Genomic DNA, 19,915 nt, shown 5'->3' with positions numbered 1-19,915 from the left:
TTCCTATCCAGTCCTGTGTATCCCCAGCTGGAGATGGGAAATGGGGAGCTCACTGAGGGGAGGACTGTTGGGGCCTCCCCAGACAGGCCCAACATGAAGCCTGGGGCTCCTTCAGTGGCTGACTGACCAGTCAGGTCCCATTGCTTCCCTTGGGAGCCTCGGGAAGCAAAATAGGGATAAAGTGTCATTTAGCTCCCAACATGGTCGTGCGGATCCCATGAGCGCGTGCTCCCGGCGTGGTCCACCCAGGCCGGTCAGCTGGGTTTCTCCCTGGCCACCAGCTGAGGCTACGGTTTCACTGACCCAGAAATGTCCGAGCAAAAGGAATCTCTGGCCTCACAGGCCAGCCTCCGCCCGGAGCCCCACGGAGGGTTATGGGTCAGGAGGGAGGGAGGGAGGCTCCCTTCCCTGGCCCAGCTGGGCAGACATGCTGGCTGCAGGACCGGCCCAGGGCCCCAGAAGCAGGCCTTGAAGCGGCCTTCCTAACTCCAGGCCCGGCGCTTCCGGCACCACACTTCCTCACAGAGCCCCTTTGTCTTCAATGCACTCCGGGGCTTCGGCCCTTCCCAACAGGAGGGTCCAGTGGCCGCCCGGGGCCGGCCCCTCACTGTGAGTCTCCCCTCTCAGCAGGCTCCCCGGAGCCCCCGACTCCCTCTCCTAAGGGACAGGAGAGGCTTTGAATCTGGTGCTCTGTCTCACCATCCAGCGCTCCGGCTACAGCCCCGGGCTGCCTCCAGGTGGTGGTGGGGGGGGGAGGGGGGTGTGTGGCCCAACAGCCATTAATCGGGGTGATTTTTCAATAACACGATAGTCTGTATCATGTCCCCCAGCACGGAGTGGGGAGCTGGCAGATGAGCAGCTTCCAGTTCTCTCTCAATCACAGAACCTCGGAGGCCAGGGATCAAGCCCCTCCTCATCTTACAGGCGTGGAAGCCGAGCAAGATCACTTAACAAGGGAGAGGGCAGCGGCGGCCGGAGCCTCCCGGAGAAAGGCCCGGGCTGAGAGGAGGTCCGGGCAGGCGAGGCCGGAGACGGGAGCCGCGGCTGCCATCCTCGTACGGGGCGGAGCTGAGGCTGCAGTGACCGGCGGGCGGGGGTGTACTGAGGGGGGGACGGACGGCTCCAGAACAGGCGTCCCCTCCTTCTCTAGGGAGCTCATGTCAGGAAGAAGACGCACCGGGTTTGCTCGGGCCCTGCAGCAGGGCTCGGGGACATGGGCCACCTCCCCAACAACAAACACTCCTTAACGTGAGGAGAAGAGAGAAGGCCGGCAAAGGAACCGTTCCAGAGGGAGAACCGCCGAGCCATCGCTCTTTGTCACAGCAGCACCGGAATCCTTTCCTTTGGGCCTTCCAGCCCCTTCTGGGGCCCTGCTGCAACTGGGCATGGGGCTGGGCCGGGGCTGGGGCTCAGAGGCAGGGGCAAGTTCAAATCCTGTCTAGCCGTATGCCCCCCCCCCCCCATGTCTCCTCATCTGTAAAGTGGAACTTTACTTCCAACTTCCAAAGTTCTACGCGGTCCTGCCAGACCCAGGCCAAAGCTGGCCCTGCCACGAGAGGCCGTTATTCCCCAAGGAGCCTGCTGGGACAGGGCAAGGGGCCTGAGGCAGGAAGGCCGATGCTCCAAACCCCAGGCTGGTAATATCTGGCCATCTCCCATTTTACAGAGCGGGGAACTGAGGCCCAGGGAGCCAAGTGGCCTTGGTCAAGGTCCCAACAGCCGCTGAAGGCGTCAGGGAGCCAGGCTCCGATCCCAGAGGGCAGCTGCCCCTTACGAGCTCTCCTGAACAAAGGCACTGGGAGCTCGGGGCCGATCCCTACGTCTTTCCAAACTGCCGCCTGGCTGCCCCTTGTGCCAGTTCGGAGTCTGTGGGTGCCCAGGAGCTTCGCAGACGGGGCCCTCCCTCCCCGGGTGTGACAGTGTCCCAAGGGACAGAGGAGGGAGGCTGGGGGCCGCATGGCGAGTGACCGCAGCGTCCCAGCGACGGCGCCGTACACCTTCTGTGCAGAGCGGCCGGGCTGACAGTCAGCCACGCTGCTCCCAGCCTTGGACCGGAGGGCACGACCCAGGCCGGGCCGCGGCTTCGTTCAATGAGGGCCCCGCGGGCCGTCCCGACGGCCACAAGAGAGAAGGGCTGGAACGTAAGCTCCCTGAGGACGGGGCTGGGAGGGCCCGGCTTGGCCAGGCTCAGCCGCCTGCTGGAGAAGTCCTGGATCCGAGGAACAGACGAGCAAGAAGGCACGGGACGCGGAGACCTGCCTGCGAGCAGGGGCTGCCGTCCAGAGGGCTTCCTTTTGAAGACGCTCGCTCTTCCGCCTGCATCCCTCCCCCAAGTTCCCAGAAGCTCCTCCTGGGCGAACACCGGACCGCCTCCCGCCTCCAAGATTCCCATGCCGGACGTGACACGGACAGCGAGCCCCCGAAACAAGTGCACTCCGGCGTGTGAGCGGGCGGGCGGCCCCCACACGGGGCAGGAGGATTGTCACTGCTACGTGAAATTCCTCATTTCCCCGGCAGAACCTCTGCTTGGCAGCTCTGGGGCCTCCTGCTCAGAGGGGAGGCCGGGGGGCACAGCCGACTCCCAGCAGCCCCCTGAATCATTCCTGCTTTTCGGGGGGCTCCGGATTACCTAAACACTCTGAAGCGGGGGCCCTTCACCCGTTTTGTGTCACGGGCTGCTTAAGCGTTTGCACAGAATGTTCTTGATGTGCACCAAATAAAACTGGATTTTAAAGGAAAGCATTTATATTAAAATAGAATTGCCAAAGAAAAGAAAAATGAAGTTAGCGGATCCTGGTTAAGCTCTCTCCTTTGAAAGTCCCTCCCCCACCCCCCGCTTTATACAATGGTTTCAATAGCAACGAGACCCCAGAGATGAGGGGGAGCCTTTCTCACACGCAGGTAGTTGGGCTGAAGGTTCCGAGGCGTCTGAATAGAAGCAAGTAGGAAGGTGCAGCAGCCCCCACCTCCCAGGAGCTCATTCCCCCCAAGCAGGAAGATAAAGGAGGATGGGAAGGTCAGGCGGGGTCCCCCAGGGGCTGCAGCCTGGGAGGTTCCCTCCTCCCCTCCCCCCCCGGGCTGCCCTCCTCAAAGCCAGTGATCCTGCTGGAAATCCATGTGCTGGGCCAGAAGGAGCCTCCAAACCACAGACCAGTCGGAGGAGCCGTGTGGCCACCCAAAGGTGCCGGCCCAAAGGTTCTCTCTTGGGTTCCATCCTCTCCGGGGCCAGGGAGGCAGCTCGCCACTAGTGGGCGGCCCCAACCTCATGCAGGCAGCGCCGTCCAGCCCGGCCGGACCTCAGGCCCACTGGCCACCACTGCTCCCGTGTTCTAGTCCTGGGGGCTGAGTCCCCACGCTGGGCCTCCCCCCCCCCCCCCCCCCCCCCCCCCCCCCCCCCCCCCCCCCCCCCCCCCCCCCCCCCCCCCCCCCCCCCCCCCCCCCCCCCCCCCCCCCCCCCCCCCCCCCCCCTAGCCCTGGCAGGCAGCCCGCCACTGACCCCATTTCACAGGTGAGGAAGTGGAGGCTCCGCAGGGCCGCCCAGCAGGGAGTCCCCAGGGCCCTCCATTCCATCTCCAGGCTGGCCCTGGCCTCTCACTCACCCCCATGGGGCTCAGGGGTGGGCGCCGGCCTTGGCCCAGGAGCAAAGCCTCCCAAGGAGCCGGGGGCTCCCCATGACCTGCCCCGGCCCTGGGGCTCTTCAGAGAATCAAAGCGGGCACCTATGGAAGCCCTATGTACAACCATGGGCACTGAAGAGCCAGTGCCACTCCCAAGGAGGCCTCCCGGGCCAAACACGGCCCCACAGAGCCAGCACAAGGGGGTGGGAGACGGGGCTCTAGGCCTCCCCCCCCCCCCCGGGGCCCCTCCCACCCCACTCCGACCGCACCAGCCCACACCCCTCCCACACCTGAAAGAAAGCCCCCTGGGAGGATGGGGGCGGGCCTCCGCTTCCACCTGGCCTTCCCTGGAGCCTCCAGCAGCTCCACCAGGGAATTCCCAGGACAGGAGCAGCCCCTCCCCATGTCTCCCAGACCCCAAAGCACCAACTGGCACCTTCACAACACAGGGGTCCCAGGATGTCGTCCCAGGCCTGCAAAATGCCTTTCTTAAGTGAACCTCCACACACCCTCCAACTTCCTGTCTGGATTAGCCGGGAAGCCCTAATGGGGTACCTAAGTGGTAACCCAAGGCCTCATCTCATCCATAAGGAGGGTCCGGAGTGAGCAGCCAGCCTGTGCGGGAGGGCATGTGGCCACCAAGGCCCAGGAGCTCGGCGTGAGCCGAGGCGACGGGACAGCGAAGCAGGGTGGGGAGAACAGGGTGGGGGGAGAGAAGGGAAGAACACGGCAGGGGGAGGGGGGGAGAACACCGGGGTGGGCACCACTAAATCTGTGAAAAACAAAAAGCAGCCAGGGAAAAGCTGCTGCTGGGGCCAGGGATGCCCAGCAGGGCTGTGAGAACACAGGGGGAGGCCAGAGAAGAGGCTGGAAGGCCGCTGGCCCTCCTGCTGCCCAGCGGTCCTATGGGCAGACTGGAGCCAGAAGGCCCCGGGGCAGGGGCCGGAATAAACAACAAGAGGCCCAGAGAGATCCAAACTGCCCCGATCTGGAGCCAAAGAACCCTGGGGGCCGTCCAGAGCACATTTTGCAAATAAGGAAACTCAGGCCCCGAGATAACTAACGGCAGGCTGAGGAATTATCCACACCGGGTCATTTTAGGAAGAAGGAAACATGAATTTTAACCCAGACTGTGTCCTGGTCTCTGAGGAAGCTGCAAGGGAAAAGGCCATTTCTGCAAGGGCGGCAGAGGGATGGCGAGGGGTGGCAAACAGTCAATTAACCGACAGCGGGCAAGACGGGCTCAGTGACGCCGGCCAACGAGGCCTCTGGGAGCACGCTCCCAGCTCCCCCGGGAACCGTCCGCCACTGGGGATCGCTCCCCCCGCTGCACCAGGCCCCATGCCCATGCTGGAAACAACCAACTCGTGCCCCCAAGGAGCCTCCCTCCGAAAGCAGACCCCCTCCCGGGGCAGCGCCCGCTGCCAGAGAAGCCAGGGACTCTGCTCAGAACTAATTGCTCCGGCGCTCCTGCCTGCTTGTTTACATGCTCTGCTCCTGCAGGGACACCCCCCCAACCCGCCACGCAAGGTCCCTGGGGAGCGGGGGCTCCTCGGGCGTGTCCCTCCTGCTCATGCGCTGCCCCTTGCGGCCTGTGGGACACAGAAGCTCCGGGGTAAACGGGGCCTTCATCCCAAGCTAGTTCAGCAAAAACGAGAGGCCACTGCCTGTTCCTTGAGGTGAGAAGACCCCCAGAGGGAGGCTTCCTGGGAGGTCGGAGGGCAGCTGCTGACTCAGGGCGTTAATCAGCAATCTCCTCCCCCAGGCCGGCCTTTTAGACATGGGACCATCAACGGGCCGACGTCCTCCCCAAATCCAAAAGCTGCTCACCTTTCGGCAAACAGCGGGGTCAGAGCTCACCTCCCGAGGGGCTGTCGGACCCCCGCACTTCAAACCAAGCGCATGGACGCTTTTAAAGACCATAACTCACAGGTTTGGCCAATCGCCTCGGCGAGCCAGAAGGCAGCTCCCCCACGTGAGCGCCCGCCCCGTGAGCCGGGGCTCCCAGGGCCAAGCTGACCCTCCTTGCCCTCCGAGGGCGTGCTTGAGCACAGTACGGGCCGGCGCCGACTCCGTCACATTGGGGGGGGGCGGGGGGGAACACACGGGCCCTGCCCACGAGAAGCTTCCATTCCAACCACCCCGGCCTCCGCCCCCCGAGAGCTCCTCTTCAAGGCAGCCCCGGCCCAGTCAGGCCCAGCCCGCCCCAGGGTGGCCACAAGGCCTCCACAAGTGCACGGGTGGCCAGAGCCTCCCCTCGGGACTCCATGAGAAGGCCCCGGAGAAGGCCTGCACCCAGCAAGGACTTCCAAGATGGACGCTGCCCTGCCCGACCGCCTCAAGTGCCCTGGTCCCCATCAGGCAGCTTCCACAGCGTTGCCGGCTAGTGTGGAAGCTGCCCGGGGGCCCAGAGGCTGAGAGGAACCTACCTGGGAAAGCATGAGCAGGGGAGCCTGAGCCCCAGGGCCTGCCTCCCTCTGCCCCGGACAGGACCAGGGAGGAAGGTCCCATGGTAAATCCCCGTGGGCAGCCTCACTCCCTGAAGGAGGGCTGTGGGTCTCCCCCCCGCCCCGAAGAGAGAGTGCCAGACCCCAGGCTGAGGCCTTCACTGGAGAAGTGACGAGGCAGAAGGCCTTCCAAATAGGGAAGGTTTCCCAGGTTACCAATGGGCCTGTCAAGGCTGGGCCGGTGGTGGCCAGAGCTCTATCTCAGAGACTGGAAATGCTCTCTGCGAATGTTTGTTAAGTGAGTAAAGGGGCCGGGCTGTAGCTCCACGGCATTCTGGGACTCCTGAAGAGAAAAATTCCCAATCTGGGCAAATAGGACTCTCTCGGCGAGGGACGCCCGCCCCAACTCCTGCCCGGGGTCACGGGGCTCGCAGGAGGCCACTTCCTGCTTCCGAAGCCTCCCGCGGTCCGGGTCTCGCGCCTCGCCACGGCCCTGCTACCAGAACGAGGCCCAAGTGGACCAGGCCCCGTAAGCTGCTGGTGCTGCCCGCTCGGGCCCAGCCAGGCCCCCGTATCTTTTCTCTGCTTTGGGGTCACAAGGACGGGCAGAACCTGCTGCCAACAGGTCACGGCCAAGGCTCTCGACCCCGAGTTTTGTTGGGGGAGTCTATGCTCAGAGCAAGTCATGCCCTGGGAGACCCGGAAGGACAGAAGGCGGGCAGAGAAGTTCTCCAATGAGCCGTCCGCTTCCACAGCCACAGTTTGGAAGTTGTGCCGGGTTTTTTAAACCTTCATTAGAGAGATAACCTATGAAACATGGCCGGGAGGACACGGGAGCATCAGCTTCACAGGGCGAAGGATCTGTCGTGACGCAGGACCAGGCAGTCACTAACTATGTCGCTCTGCCTGGGCCATCTGGACGAGGTTCCGGTCTCCCCAGAGATGGAACGGGGATCCACACTCGCCTGCGTGCCGCTCTCTACGGCCCTGAGTGCCAGGAGCCTGGGAGCACATCTCACAGAGCTTGGGGAGGAGGATCCCCACAAACCTGCCCCTTGGCAGCAGCCTGCTCCAGCCCCCCCACAATCCCATCCCCTTCTCCCCTCGTGCCCGTCCCCCCTCCACCTCTGGTGCCGACAGTCTCATGCCCCGGCCCAGGAAGTTCTGCTGGAAGACCCATGAAAGATCCTGCAGGGAACCGGGCCTAAAAGCTTAGCCTGATACAAGTCCTGCTCCCCCGGCAAGTGGAGCAGGAAACCAAGGCTCAAGAGCTAAGGGGGCCCCCGTTGTGCGTGAGGGGACGAGGCTGGGACTTGGGGGGATCGGATGGCAGAGGTGAAGAAGCCGGCCAGGGAAATGCCCAGAGTCCTGTTCAAGGGATGGCCAGGAAGCAGCCGCCAGTGGAATTTGAGCAGGGTTTTTGAGCGCGGGAAACTGCCCCCCTTTTCTCCTGTTATCCAGGACTGTTCACTAAGTAGACACAAGAGGTGGGACGGGCCTGGCGAGGAAGGCTTTCAAAACAACAATCACCACCTTGAACCCTGACGTCCCAGCTCTGCCAAGCCCTGCTGGTGAGGAGGAGGCCCCAGGGCACAAGAAGGGACGGCAACTCTGCACCTCAGGCCCCAGCCAACTCGCCAGGCAGAAGAGCCTGTGGAGCCCAGCACCTGCCTAGGGGGGAGGGGGGTGCTACGTGGGACCCCAGGAGGCCGATGACCACCTCAGTTTCCCATGTTCCAAGCCCGGATCTGGGCCCCGGTCCCCCCGGTCAGCGGCAGTCTGCGGAAAGCCGAGGACGCCTCCTCAAACCATGAAACATACAGGGATACACAGGAAATGCCCCCAAAGTTTCCTCACCCACATGGTAAGTGTGCTCCCAAGAGCACAAGTCACCAAGTTCCCGCCGGCTCTAAATCTGGGCCCGACGACCCTTCCCTGGGCCTCTGCTTCCTTGGGCAGGCTCCTTTCCAGCTGCGGGTTGTTGTCTAAGGGAGACATGGCAGAGCAGGCTGGCAACACCGGGAGGGCCCCGAGGATGTCAGAGGTCAGGGAGCCACCAGGGTTTTGTTAGAACTCAGGCTCGGGGCCTTGGAGACTGGAAGTCAGCCCCACCACCAGGCTGGGCCCCCACCACCAAAGCCGCATCCCAGAGCCTGGCCCGCCTATGATGGGGAGTGGGCCTGTGGACACGCCAGGCTGCTCGCTGCCCTTGCCAATGACCACAAGGGGGAGGCGCTCACCCGGCAGTGGCCTGGGCAAACGGAGGACCCAGAACCGAGTCCAAGTGGCGGGGAGGGGAAAGACGCTTGGAATCTGTTGGCTCACTGCCCCCGTCCCTCCCCGCCCGGGCCCTGTCCATGAGAAGCCGCTGCGGCCTTCTGGCATGAAAACGGCCCCCAGGAGGGAGACTCCAAGGGCCAGAGCCCAAGAGCCAAAGCCAGCAGGACCCAAACTGCACACACAGAGACCCAGGGCCAGTGCCACACAGGGAGCCCAGGGCCCGGCCTTGGCCCTCAAGGCCCACCCTGGCAGGCCCATGCCCACTCCCAGGCTCAGCCTAGTGCCCAAAAACTCTGCTCTAGCCAAGCTGGACCGACTGGCTTTCAGGAACTGAAAGAGGCCAGGGAATGTCCAACCCAGCCAGGTGCTTGCCTCTGGTGGTTGGAAGAGTCCGGGGGGAGTCTGGGAGAGGCCGGGGGGAGTCCTGGAGAGTCTGGGAAGAGGCTGGAGCCCATTGTGGAGAGGGAACAACTAAGATCCAGGCCACGGGGCTGCTCCCACCAGACCTCCCTCTGCACCAGCAGGGCACCTCCCCAAGTTTTTAAACAAAGTTGACTGGACAAAGCAATGGATTTTCTGTCCTGGAGCCCAAGTTCAAGTTTCAGATCTGACCACCTCTGGGCCAAAGGCAAGTTAATCTCCCTCACCAAGCCTCAGTTTCCTTGTCTTTAAAATGGACTGAACTCAGTACCATTCCCGTTCTATTCTGACTGAAACCTGTGCCCCTGTGACTCAGCCACAGATCGTACCTCCTGGGTGCAGAACAGGGCAGCCAGGTAGGCACAGTGGGCAGAGCACCAGGCCTGGAGACAAGAAGACTCATCTCCCCGAGCTCCAATCTAGCCTCGGGCCTTCCTGGCTGTGTGACCCTGGACAAGTCCCTTCGCTTGTCTGCCTCAGTTTCCTCATCTATATGAGCTGAAGGAGGAAACATCCGTTCCCCATGGTGTCTCTGTCATGGAGAGTCGGACATGACTGAAAAACGACATCACTTTCCCCCTTCCCTCCTTCCCCCCTCACCATGCGCCAAGCCCAAGCTCTGGGGGTACAAAAGCAGGCACGGGCAGGGCCCGCCAGGAGCTCCCGGGGCCCCCTCTCTCAGGTAGGACAGGGACCCGGGAGAGGAGGGCGAGTGGGGGGCGCCCGCTCTGGGCGCGGCCGGGCAGCTCGGCCAGAGCCGTGTCCAGGCTGGGTTTCTGTGCCCTGGGTGACCTCTGGGGCCGAGCTCCTCCCCATCCCTGAGGAGACCACCCGCCCACCTCCAGAACTCCCTCCTGCCTCCCGATCGCTGGCTCCCCAAGCCCCCAAGGGGGGGCTCCCCCCACCTGCAGCTGCCACACGGGCATCAGGAATGAGCTTCAGAGGCCCTGGGCCAGGCGGAGGAAGGGAACCCGGGGCACCGAGGGCTTGGGTTACCGGCTCCCTTTCCCCTGCCTGGTGCACTGCTGACTCTGCGCTGTCCCCTCTGGGGTGACAACCACCTGATAGGAGGCGCCGGTATCAGGTGGACCAGAGGCACAAGGAAACTAGAGCGGGCTGGACCGGCCAGTGTGCCTGCACATCCCGGCAGCGACCCCTGCCCCTAGGCGCCGGCTCTGCTTGGGAAAGGTCAGCTTTTCTCAGAGGCCGCTCCCGGCTGCGGAACACTCACTCCCAGGAGGCATCGGTGTGGGGCCTCCAAGGAGGCCCGAGAGAGCCGGCGGAGCTTCCCGCACTGGGAGCTTATGGCCGCGAGGCAGCCCCCACTGGAGACGGGCCTGACAGAGAGGAGGCCCACCCCGGGAGCACCTCATCAGGTCAAGCCTGGCCCCAAAGAAGCACCTCTGAGAGACAGAGGGAGAGGGCATGGAGGGAAGATGGTCAGAGCTATGGGAGGATTTAATGGAGAAATTCCTCCAAAGTGACTCCTGTGCCGGAATAGCACTGACGACATGCAAAGCAAAGGGCAAGGATGCCCTCCGCCAAGCATCCTGCCGCGAGGGCCAGAGGCAGCCTTCCACTGGGGCTAGCGGCCTTCAAGGCCGGCCGGCACCACCAAATCGCTCATCCCTCCCCAGGGCCCCGGGGGTCCGGGTGCCAAGTCCCGGCCCCATTCCGTCCCCCCGAGTCACGGGACGTCAGCTCACCCCGGGGTAACATTCTGAGTTATGGACGCATTGCTGCCGGGTGGCCACAAAGCAAACTTCCACCCTGGGAATCCCCCCACACACCGGCAACACGAGTCTGGACCAAACACAGAAATAAAAAGCTACTAAGGGAAGCAAACGCACAATTTGTCGTGATTCGGCAAGCATTTTTGTTGGCACAGATTAAGGCCTGCCTTCGGTGCAACAAAAAAGAAGCCTCGATGGACTAAAAGTTCTAATTTGGCGGGACATCGTGGCGATGTTTTATTTTAAATCACAGCTGAACTGCTTGCACACCATCCCATTAGTGGGAAGCTGGCAGCCTCCCCTGCCAATGCCGACCACGAGTCTCCTCCGGGTGGAGAAATCAGAAGGACCCACGTCCTGACCCCTCTAACCTTCAGGGAGAGTGGAGGGCCCACCCACTTCTCCCCACCACAGATCCTAACCCTCACCCCCCACCCCCTGCCCAGGCTCTCATCCCTCCTGACCTTTGCTTCTATAGAAAGCCAGCAGTCGAGGCCAAGGCCTGGCTGAGAAGTCGGGTGCTCTGCGCGTTGCTGCCCTGCGTGTGATCTCCATGTCCCCAGACGCCCTTGTGGCTCTGAAGCAGCTTGCTTCTGCCCTCCCGGACCGGTCTTTGGAGGAGGCAGAGCCACACGGAAACATAACATCCATCATCACCTCCTTCCCTTCGAGAAGAGGAATGAGGCTGCGAGGGCACGTCTAATTCTCCCGGAAATTCATGAGACCGTTAACTTCTCCCGCAGGAGCTGCTGAATGTTTAGTGCCCTGGGCCATCCCCAAAGGTACTGGGCACCAGAGGGGCAAAACGGTCACCCGTGCGGGAGCCACCAACCTTCTCCATGTTTTTGGTTAAATTAAAACATCACAAGCAATGCTTTGGGGGGGCCCAGCGGGCTCTCTACCTCGTCTGTGCCGGCCCAACCTCACCCAATCTCGCACAAGTACAAGCGTCAGCCTGCCCAGGAGCCGTCCCTGGGTCCCTTCTGAGGGGACAGGCCGTCGTCCCATCCAAGCCCGATGCCGGACTCGCAGCTCCTGTCTGAGAGCCTCCGGCACCAAGGAGGTCTTGGGACCCTGCGGCGGCCCCCGCCTAGGCAGCGGCAAAACTCTCCCTGGCCCACATCCCGCCCTCTAGTGAGCCACCAAGGCCCCGCACGGGGAAAGAGAAGGGGTCGGGGCCAGGGATTCCGAGGGGAGAAGGAATCATGAAAGAAGGGGGACAGCAGGACGTCTCCCTTCTTCTCGGCCAAGCAGAGCGGGAGCCCCAGAGGGGAGCGGGAGCCCCAGAGGGGAGAGGGAGCAGCTCCTCTTAGCCGAGGGCTCAGGAAGCTCCCTTCCCGCTACAGATCCAGGACCTTATAAAACCAGTAACTCCAGATTGTGGGAAATGAGCCGGGCCTGCACAACTTAGGGTGTCCCACCCTGAGGTCCCAGGACATGGGGCTTACGGAGCTTCTGTCCCAGCTACAAACTGCCAGGGTGGGCTGGCCAGAGGCCGAGATGAAAGGAACAAGGTAAGAGCTGAGCCGGTGTTCCCCACTCGATGGGAGAACCTCAAAGGCTGACCCTGCCCAACACTTAACTGTGGAGCTTCATCCAACCGCACTCTCTGGACTGCCCTGTGATGGGCAGAAAGCAAAAGCACCACAGTCCCCACCACCCCCTCACCTCACACCCCAACACCCGCTCCCCACTCAGAGCCTGGACGCCTCCTGCTGCCCCCCAGGAGACTCCAAACCCGACATCTGAAAAGCCACAAAGGGGGGTCCAGATCCCCAACCCGGGCCCGGGGTCATGTCTTCTCCCTTTGCAGACAAGGACACTTCGGTGACCTGCCCAGAATCTCAACCAGGCCCAGTTCTGCCTCTTATTCCGTGTCGCCGGGGACGACCGCAATCACTCGGCAGCGTTTGGGCGCCGGCGTCAGGCGGGACCAACAGCAGCTCTCCGAGTCGGCCGCTCCAAAGGGCCCTCTGTTTGGGAAGCCCCCCAGGTGGGGGCACAGAAGGCACCGGGGGCAGTCGCCTCCCAATATTCTCATCCCGTTTCCAACATCTCTTCTGCCTCAAAAACCCACAGAACAAGGAGAGGCAGCAAAGAACCAGGGGCAGGTGCCCAGGGGCTTCTGGGATGTATCCCCAGGTGCTGCTACAAAGTAACTTCTCTGGGGAGGGCCTGGCTGAAAGGCAGACGGGAGAGGGAGGGATCCCCAAAAGGATACAGTGTATCCTGATCATCTCCCCTGATCCAGCCAGGACCGGGAGCCACAAATCCAACTCCTGGCTGGGTGACCCGGCCAAGCCCCTTCACCCTGTCTGCCTCAGTTTTCTCATCTTTAAAATGAGCTGGAGAGGAGATGGCAGGACCATTGCCAAGAAATCCCCCCAATGGGGTCCCAGAAAGGTGGGCAGCCGGAAGACTCCTCTCGGTGCCAGGCAAGGGGAGCTTGGTCCCTCTGGGAGGAGGCACGCTATAGAACCTGCAGGGCTAGAACTACTCCTGCTCCGACCCTACCGGGCATTCCTCTCTCAGGAAGCCATTAGCTCCCAAAACACCCCTTCCCCTTCCCCTCCAGGGTAGCTCTCCTCATAAAGGAACACTCCTTTACCCCCAGGCAAGGTGCCACCCAGTGCCCGAGTTCTGCCCCCAGGGCCAAGCAGGGCAAAACTAACCACTTTCTTTCTGAACCTGATCCTAATACTTGGAAAGGGAAGCTGCGCTGCTCCCCCCGTTCTACGTCCCACGGGCCCCGGCCCCCAACCTGAACCGCCCCTTTCTGTCACTGGCCTAGAAGCTGGGAGCCTGTTCCAGGCCCATCTCTGAGAAACGCAGGGCTGCGGGCTCCCAGACAAGTTGTTTAATCTCTCAGTGTCCCAAGTAACTCCTGACCAGGTGCTGATCCGCGCCGGTGAAGGGACTTTTCTAACCTGGGAGGTCTTATGCAGATGAAACACCATGAAATAAAATGAAATCAAAGATTTTAAAAGAGTAAGAGGGGGCTTCTGAAAAGACGTGTCCTTTCAGTGAGAGGCTTCAAGGGCAACGGGTCTAAAGCGGGGGCCCCTAAGCTAGGGGCCAGTGTTCACTAGCCTTTGGTTTCTCTTGTGATCCTCAGGGTGCATCTAAAAGCCGTATTTTGGGGCAGGCGCCACAGTCTTCCCCAGGCTGGCTGAGGGGTCCAGGCCAAAGTGGGTGAAGAACCTCTGATCAGGGGCCTTACAGAAGAAGGAGCAACAATCAGGCTAATGACTGGCTCTGTCAGCCAGAGTGTGGCACGCAGGGTGCCCACCTCCCACATGGCCAGTATCCTCCAACTCCATAACCAGCTCTCTTTAACCAAATGGGAATTGTGTCTGCGGAGCATTTGGGAAAGACCCTCCCCCCTTCCCCGGCACATGCGCTCGATGGAAAGTGTTACCAAGTTTGGAAAACTGTGGCAGCTCCCTCACGGCCCCCACAGAGAACCCCTTCCAAAAGGACAAAAACCACTCGGGAGGCCAAACGCTAAATAAGTGCTCCCTCCTTCAAGGCCCAGAGGAATCTCTCTTCTGGGTTCCGGTCCAGCTAACTCCTAAGGAGCCGCACAGGGGAGGCTGCTAAGCTGGAGACGGAATTGGGGGCCGAGGGAAAAAAGGAGACGCTCCTGGGACCCACGCTAACTGTAAAGCTCGTCTCCTCGGTGGGCCACTGGGCCTCCCAGCCTAGTCGGTGAGCGAAGCCTTTGAGTCCTGTGATGAGCACACCCACCTGGAAGAAGGCTTTTACCAAGAAGCTGTTCTGCAGGGGAATGCATCTGGGCCTAGCCTGAGGTGAGTGCCAGAGCAATGGGTGTCCCATCACCTGCTCCCTTCAGGAGGGTCAGGGGACCTGAGGAGCCTTTACCAAGCCCCAAAAAAGGCCACATAACATATGCGATGCATTACCTATATTATATAATATAAGCAGGCTGAAAAAAATTTAAAAAACAGTTTGGCCCACTGTTCTTTCTTGAATTAGAAGCAAAAAGCTGAGGGAGTCTGTGTCAGTTATCCGCAGGGAATTGAGATCCTTGATCGTGTGAAAGACTACGACCAATGACATACTATCCACACATTAAGAATAAGCCTCCTGTCCCACCTTATTTCGCACGACTTCCCTTTGGGACCTGTGTTCCATCCAAAGTAGACCACTGGCTGCCCTCCAAGCACAGCGGCCCACCTACAGCCTCCTCCTGCCGGCCTGGCCTGAAACATCCTTCTTCCTCCCCATCTCCACTTGCTGAAACGGGGCCGCCCACCTCCATGAGCATGAGCAGGTTTTTCCTCCTCCTTCTTGTCCTCCCGCCATCTCCCTGGTACACGGCAGCTAGAACTCAAGCAGGTGCTCCCTCCCCATCTTCTCCCTCCCCCTCTCAGAAGGGACGGAGATCGTTCCGTTTTCTCATCATTGCCCAGTGACATTCAATTTAAAAAATAAACAAATAAAATATTTATGAAACTAGAGCTAGGCCCTGGGAATAGAAATATCAAGAATGAAATAATCACAGCTCTACAGGGTGCTCAACTTTTGTATCACGGACTCCTCAGGGCAACCACAGAGCCCATCTCGGAATAACTCAGAATAACAAATTATTTTTAATTTGTAATTAAAGAAATGCTTAGTTTCAGTCATTTTTTTCTCCCTTCAAGTTCACAGACTCCCTAAAATGGATGCAAGGCCCTTGGGCCCCAGGCTAGCTAAGCCAAGCTAGGCCTTGGGGACACATGGTCCCCGAAGCCCGTCTCCTCCCCTCATCTCAATATTCCAACAGAGGAATGAAGCAAGAACTTAATAAATGTTAAGTTAAATTAAGAACTTGGAAGCCAAGTTCTGAGCGAGACACAGTCTATAAGAGGCATAAACTTTGGCCATCACCTACCAGTTGCTTACGTTACAATTTACTTTCTTCTTCCTTATGCATCCAAAAGAGCTGTAAAGCCAGAGGATTTTTTCCCCCAAAATAAAGGCATGTCCTTTGAGATCACTCTCAGTCCCTGTCTGCCTTCTTGGATGAACAGCTCAGCAAGTGGATGCCTCCCCAGCTCTTCCCACCCCAAAATAACAACGAGCTCCCCCCCTCTCCAAGGTCATGGAGACACCCCGGCGGCCCGTCTCAGGTCAGGCGGTACAAGCCAGCTGCAGACTGGCCACCCTGAAGTTTGGGGGTGCACCGGAGCCCTGGCAATTAAAGATTCATAAAACAAAATAGATTTGATTTCTCCCCCAAGACCATTCTCACCTTCCTCCCATGGGCACTCTGAGAACATGGAGTCCTATAAGCAAGCATGCTTTCAAAGGGTCACCTGGTCAGAACTTGACCCAGGAAACACCCAAATGGCAGGACTCCACCTTGTGACTTGCTTAACTGAGCCAGCCAGAAGGAAGCCTGCTCTTCAACACCGGGCTGGGCCTTCTAGAAAGGTTTGAGGAGGGGCAGGCAGTGTGGTCTGCTGGGAAAAGCCCTGGCTTTGGAGCCCTGGGCCCCGATGACCTGATGGGCCTCAGTTTTTCAATCTGTTACATGCCAGGGCAGGCCTAGAGGTTCTTGTGCACTATAAATGGGAATTTGTGAAGCCCTCTTCACACTCTTCTATTACCCAAACACACAATGACTCCCAGCTGATTGAGGTGAACAAGAGAGAAGCAAACAATCATAAAGGCATCTTCCAAGGAGGAGTTAAACCCCAAAAGGCTAACGGCAGCACAAGTGAAGGAACTTTCCTTTGGCGGCCTCCAGAAGGCTTCCAGTGGGCACCTGCCACTGCCGCCTGAAATGTGCCCTTGGGCAGGATGGAGCTCCCTGCTGAGCTGGCGCCCTGGAAGGCCCCTCTGATCCTATTACTTTTATTGCTCATCCTCTTTTTCGGGTGAGAAGGGGAGGGGGAAGGAGCCAGTAGCAGAGAAACTACTGAGACTTTTATTTCATAAGAGGAGGTCAGATTCGGGGTGAGACGGCGGCCCACATTCTCACTGGGAGATTGTGTCCCTCCCCCCCATGCAAGGCTCAGTTTCCTCATCTGTAAAATGTCTTCGACGCCCTCTAAGGGCCCCTCCCCCCAGCTCTAATGCCATCAGAGCTGGCTGGGAGTGCCATTTCCACAGGGGCTCCTGGGCTTTCCCATAAAGGGACACTGCGTGTGCTTTTCCCAGACTGGGAGCAGCCGGAGCTGGGCTCCCACGTGCAGATTAATGGAGGAGCACCTGAGTTCAATGATGCACCGGCTGCTTAATGCATGTGTGGCTCCAGACCAGTCATGTTCCTCCGCTCCGGCTCAAGTTCTCATCTCTAACAGGAGGACCGGGCTGAGCCGGCCTCCAGGGTCCCTTCCACCGTCACAGAATACATTCGAGGATCGCAAACCTCACTTGGCCAGGGAAGAGGGCCTGTCAGATGTCTGCCCTCACCCCCCAACCTCCCTAAAACTCAAACAAGTCCCGGAGCGTCCGAGTCCCTTGGCCTCCATCACAGCGGGGAGGAAACTTGTGCTGCTTCTGTCCGAAGTTAACTGGAAACAACATATTCTGGGAAACAGAAGCCCCCGGCCTTTCCTCTTTCCATCCCCGCCTGCCGGCTTCCCTGCCCGGCCTGCCCAGGCAGGGCCAGCGCTTCCCCGCTAGCGCTTGAGGCCTGCTTCCCACCAGCCCACAGAACCTTTCCAAGGCGGCTCCTCCCTTCCACACTGGGCTGGGGGAGCCCAAGCCCGGCCTGTGCCGCACCCCGGGCACCATTCTGTTCCACAGGGATCCTGCCCTTCCCCAAGTGTGGAAAAGTTCAGAAAAGGCAAACCAGCCCCCTCCCTCGCTCTCCCAATAAGCTGCAATAAGCCCTGGAACAGAGGCCGGGGCACCCAGGAGCCAGGCCCGAGCAGCCTGGCTCTCCCACAAAGCTGGCCAGGGCACTCGGCCTCACCAGTCTTCCCTTTCGCCATCTGTGAGATGAGGGGCCCGCCCCCCAGGTCCCAACCCCCGGCCCCGTCGGGGAGGCCTTGCCTGGGCGGCGGGTCCTTGTGGCCCGGCTGCGCAGAAGGGCAGCCTCCAGTGGGGAGGGGCCTGCCTCGGAGCAGCCGAGTGTGCGACCCCCGGGCAGACCTCTGACTGACCCGGGACCACGAAGGGGGGTTTCCCCACCAGGAAGCGCACACACGTGTAGGCGCACCCCCCGCACACGTGTCTGTACAAGGCGCACCCCACGCCTGGGGGAGGCAGGCCGCGCTGCGCTCCATGCCCGTGTCCCTGGCACCGGGGACGGGAGAGGCTCCCGCCAGAGCAACGGGCCCAGGGGCGGGCCTGGCCGGCCCAGCAGGCGGCGGGCAGGGGGCTGGCCAGAGGGTGCAAAGCGCCTCCTGCCCCCGCTCCTAAGCAGCCGCCGGCTCGGTGACATCTTGGTACAAAGTCTGACTTCTGACAGCCTGGCTCGGGGGCCCCCCCCCCCGATTTCCCCGGCGCTTGTCCCGGTCCCTCTCCCCGGCCTGGGGCGCTGACCCCGGCCCGCCGCTGCCGCCGGGAGGCGCGCGCCGCTTTCCCCCCGACGCGCCCGCCCGGCGGGAAGCAGGGGCTCTCGGAGGCGGGGGCGGGCCGGGCGGCACTCGGTGCCCGCCCGCGCGGAGCCCCCGCGGGAGATCCGGGGCGCTTCCTGCCGCCCCGGCCCCGCCTTCCCGCGAGCCGTCCCGCCCGGCCCCTCCCGCTCGCGGGGACCCCCGGGGGGCCCCGAGGCGGGGGCGCGGCGCCCCTCCCCCGGCCCCACTCACGATGGTGACGCTGGCCTTGCGCAGGTCCCGGTTCTCCTCCTGCAGCGCCTTGCACTTGAGCTTGTACGTCTCCAGCTCGATCTTGAGCACCTTGTTCTCCTGCTGCAGCGACGCCAGCCGGTTGGTGAGCTCCTCCAGGCGGAACGGCGAGATGACAATGCCGCCCGGCTTCCCGCCGCCGCCGGGCCCGGGCCCGCCGCCCGCGTGCCGCCGCCGCCGCCGCCCGCGCCCGGGAGCACGACTGCCACGCCGCCGCCGCCCCCGGCCCGCCGGCCCGCCGCCCCCGGGCCGCCCGCCGTCCGTGTCGCTCTCGCTGGCGCTGTCGGCGCCATGGCCCGCGCAGGCGCGGCGGGGACCAGGGAGCGGCGAGCTACGAGAGGCGCCGCGGGAGCGGGGCGCAGGGCCGGGGCCGGCGCACGCTCGCGGCGCGGCGGCGGCGGCGGCGGCCGAGGAGAAAGAGCGGAGCGGAGCGCGCGGGGCCCGGGACCGGCGGGGCCTGCGAACAGAGACCTCGCCCGGGCTCGCCGAGAACTACAGCGGCCGCGGGCCCGCCCCCCGGGGCGGGGCCCGCCCCCGGGAACGCCCCTCCCGGGCCCGGCCCGCCCCCGCGGCGCGGCGGGGGCGGGGCCTGGGGCGGGGCCGGGCTGCGCGCGCACGCGCCTGCTCGGAAAGGGCGGGGCAGAGAAGGGAAAAGGGAGGGGGAGGAGCCGAGCCCGGGCGGCCGCTGCACCTCGGCTCCTGTGAATTGCACTGTAATCGACGTGGGCAAAGTCTGTATGGACTGCACTAGGTACAAAGCAAAGCCAGCGGGGAGCATTTACTAAGCGCTCACTGTGTCCCAGCCGCTGGTCCCCTTGTTGCAGGGACAAAGGCCGCGAGGCAGCCCGACCACTGGGCATCCACCAGAAGCCCGATCCGGCCCGGAAATCAGGGGCCGACCCATGCCCTGATCCCGTCCGGTACAGGGTGCGTGGGCGTGCAGTGTGCGCCACACGCTGTGTGTCCCGGCTGCTCCAGGAGCCTCAGGGCAGCTGTCACCTCCCGCAGTCGCCGCCGTTGCACTTAACCGCAGCAAGACTTGGGAGCCCAGATGTGTGTGTGTGTGCGGATCATACATGGGACGTGTGTGCGCGTGGCTGTGCCAGTCGTGCTGTGTGCGCGCGGGAGTGTACGTGCGTGCGCATCTCTGACTGCTCCTTCACGTGCACACATGCACACCTACATGCATGTGATCTGTGTGTCTGTAGATGCACGTGTGTGTGTGCACCTGGCGGCAGCTTATCGGCGATCACCCCGCGCCAGCCTCCGCGCCAGGAACTGGGAACAGAGGCAGACGGAGCAGCTCCTGGCCTTCTACCCCAGAAACGCGGTCACCCGTGGGGACGCCTTTACCGAGGCCGCTCCGGGCCGGACACAAGGCGGACGGCGCGCTCGCACCGAGCTTCCCTCCTGCCCCCAGCCTTGTTTAGCTTGGCTTAGCGTGGGTGAGCAGCCCCCTCCGCCAGAGCAGCCCTCGGTACTTCCTGATGGTCCAAAGCTTGGAGCGCAGTGGAGGCCGCCGTCATCCCCACGGGGCCTGCGTGGCCCTCGGGCCGAGCCGCCCAGGTTCCGGCCCCAGCTTGGTCGCCACCGGGCTCTTGGTAGAACACCCTC

The 19,915-nt window shown here is 62.1% G+C and overlaps 1 protein-coding gene across 1 annotated transcript in view; it reads right to left on the bottom strand.

The window, feature by feature from the left end:
• Positions 1 to 19,446, bottom strand: part of CCDC6 (coiled-coil domain containing 6) — a 48,056-nt gene extending 28,610 nt beyond the window's left edge. The window contains 5 exon segments of the mRNA XM_031949384.1: positions 18,263 to 18,466; positions 18,469 to 18,526; positions 18,528 to 18,758; positions 18,971 to 19,270; positions 19,439 to 19,446. Of these exon segments, the coding sequence (XP_031805244.1) occupies positions 18,263 to 18,466; positions 18,469 to 18,526; positions 18,528 to 18,758; positions 18,971 to 19,270; positions 19,439 to 19,446 (801 nt within the window).
• Between the last annotated feature and the right edge of the window lie 469 nt (positions 19,447 to 19,915).

Source organism: Sarcophilus harrisii, chromosome 2 (assembly GCF_902635505.1).
Source record: "Sarcophilus harrisii chromosome 2, mSarHar1.11, whole genome shotgun sequence".
Classification (NCBI taxonomy): domain Eukaryota; kingdom Metazoa; phylum Chordata; class Mammalia; order Dasyuromorphia; family Dasyuridae; genus Sarcophilus; species Sarcophilus harrisii.
The sequence above is the reverse complement of the archived record's forward strand: the minus strand, read 5'-3'. Positions and strand labels throughout refer to the sequence as shown.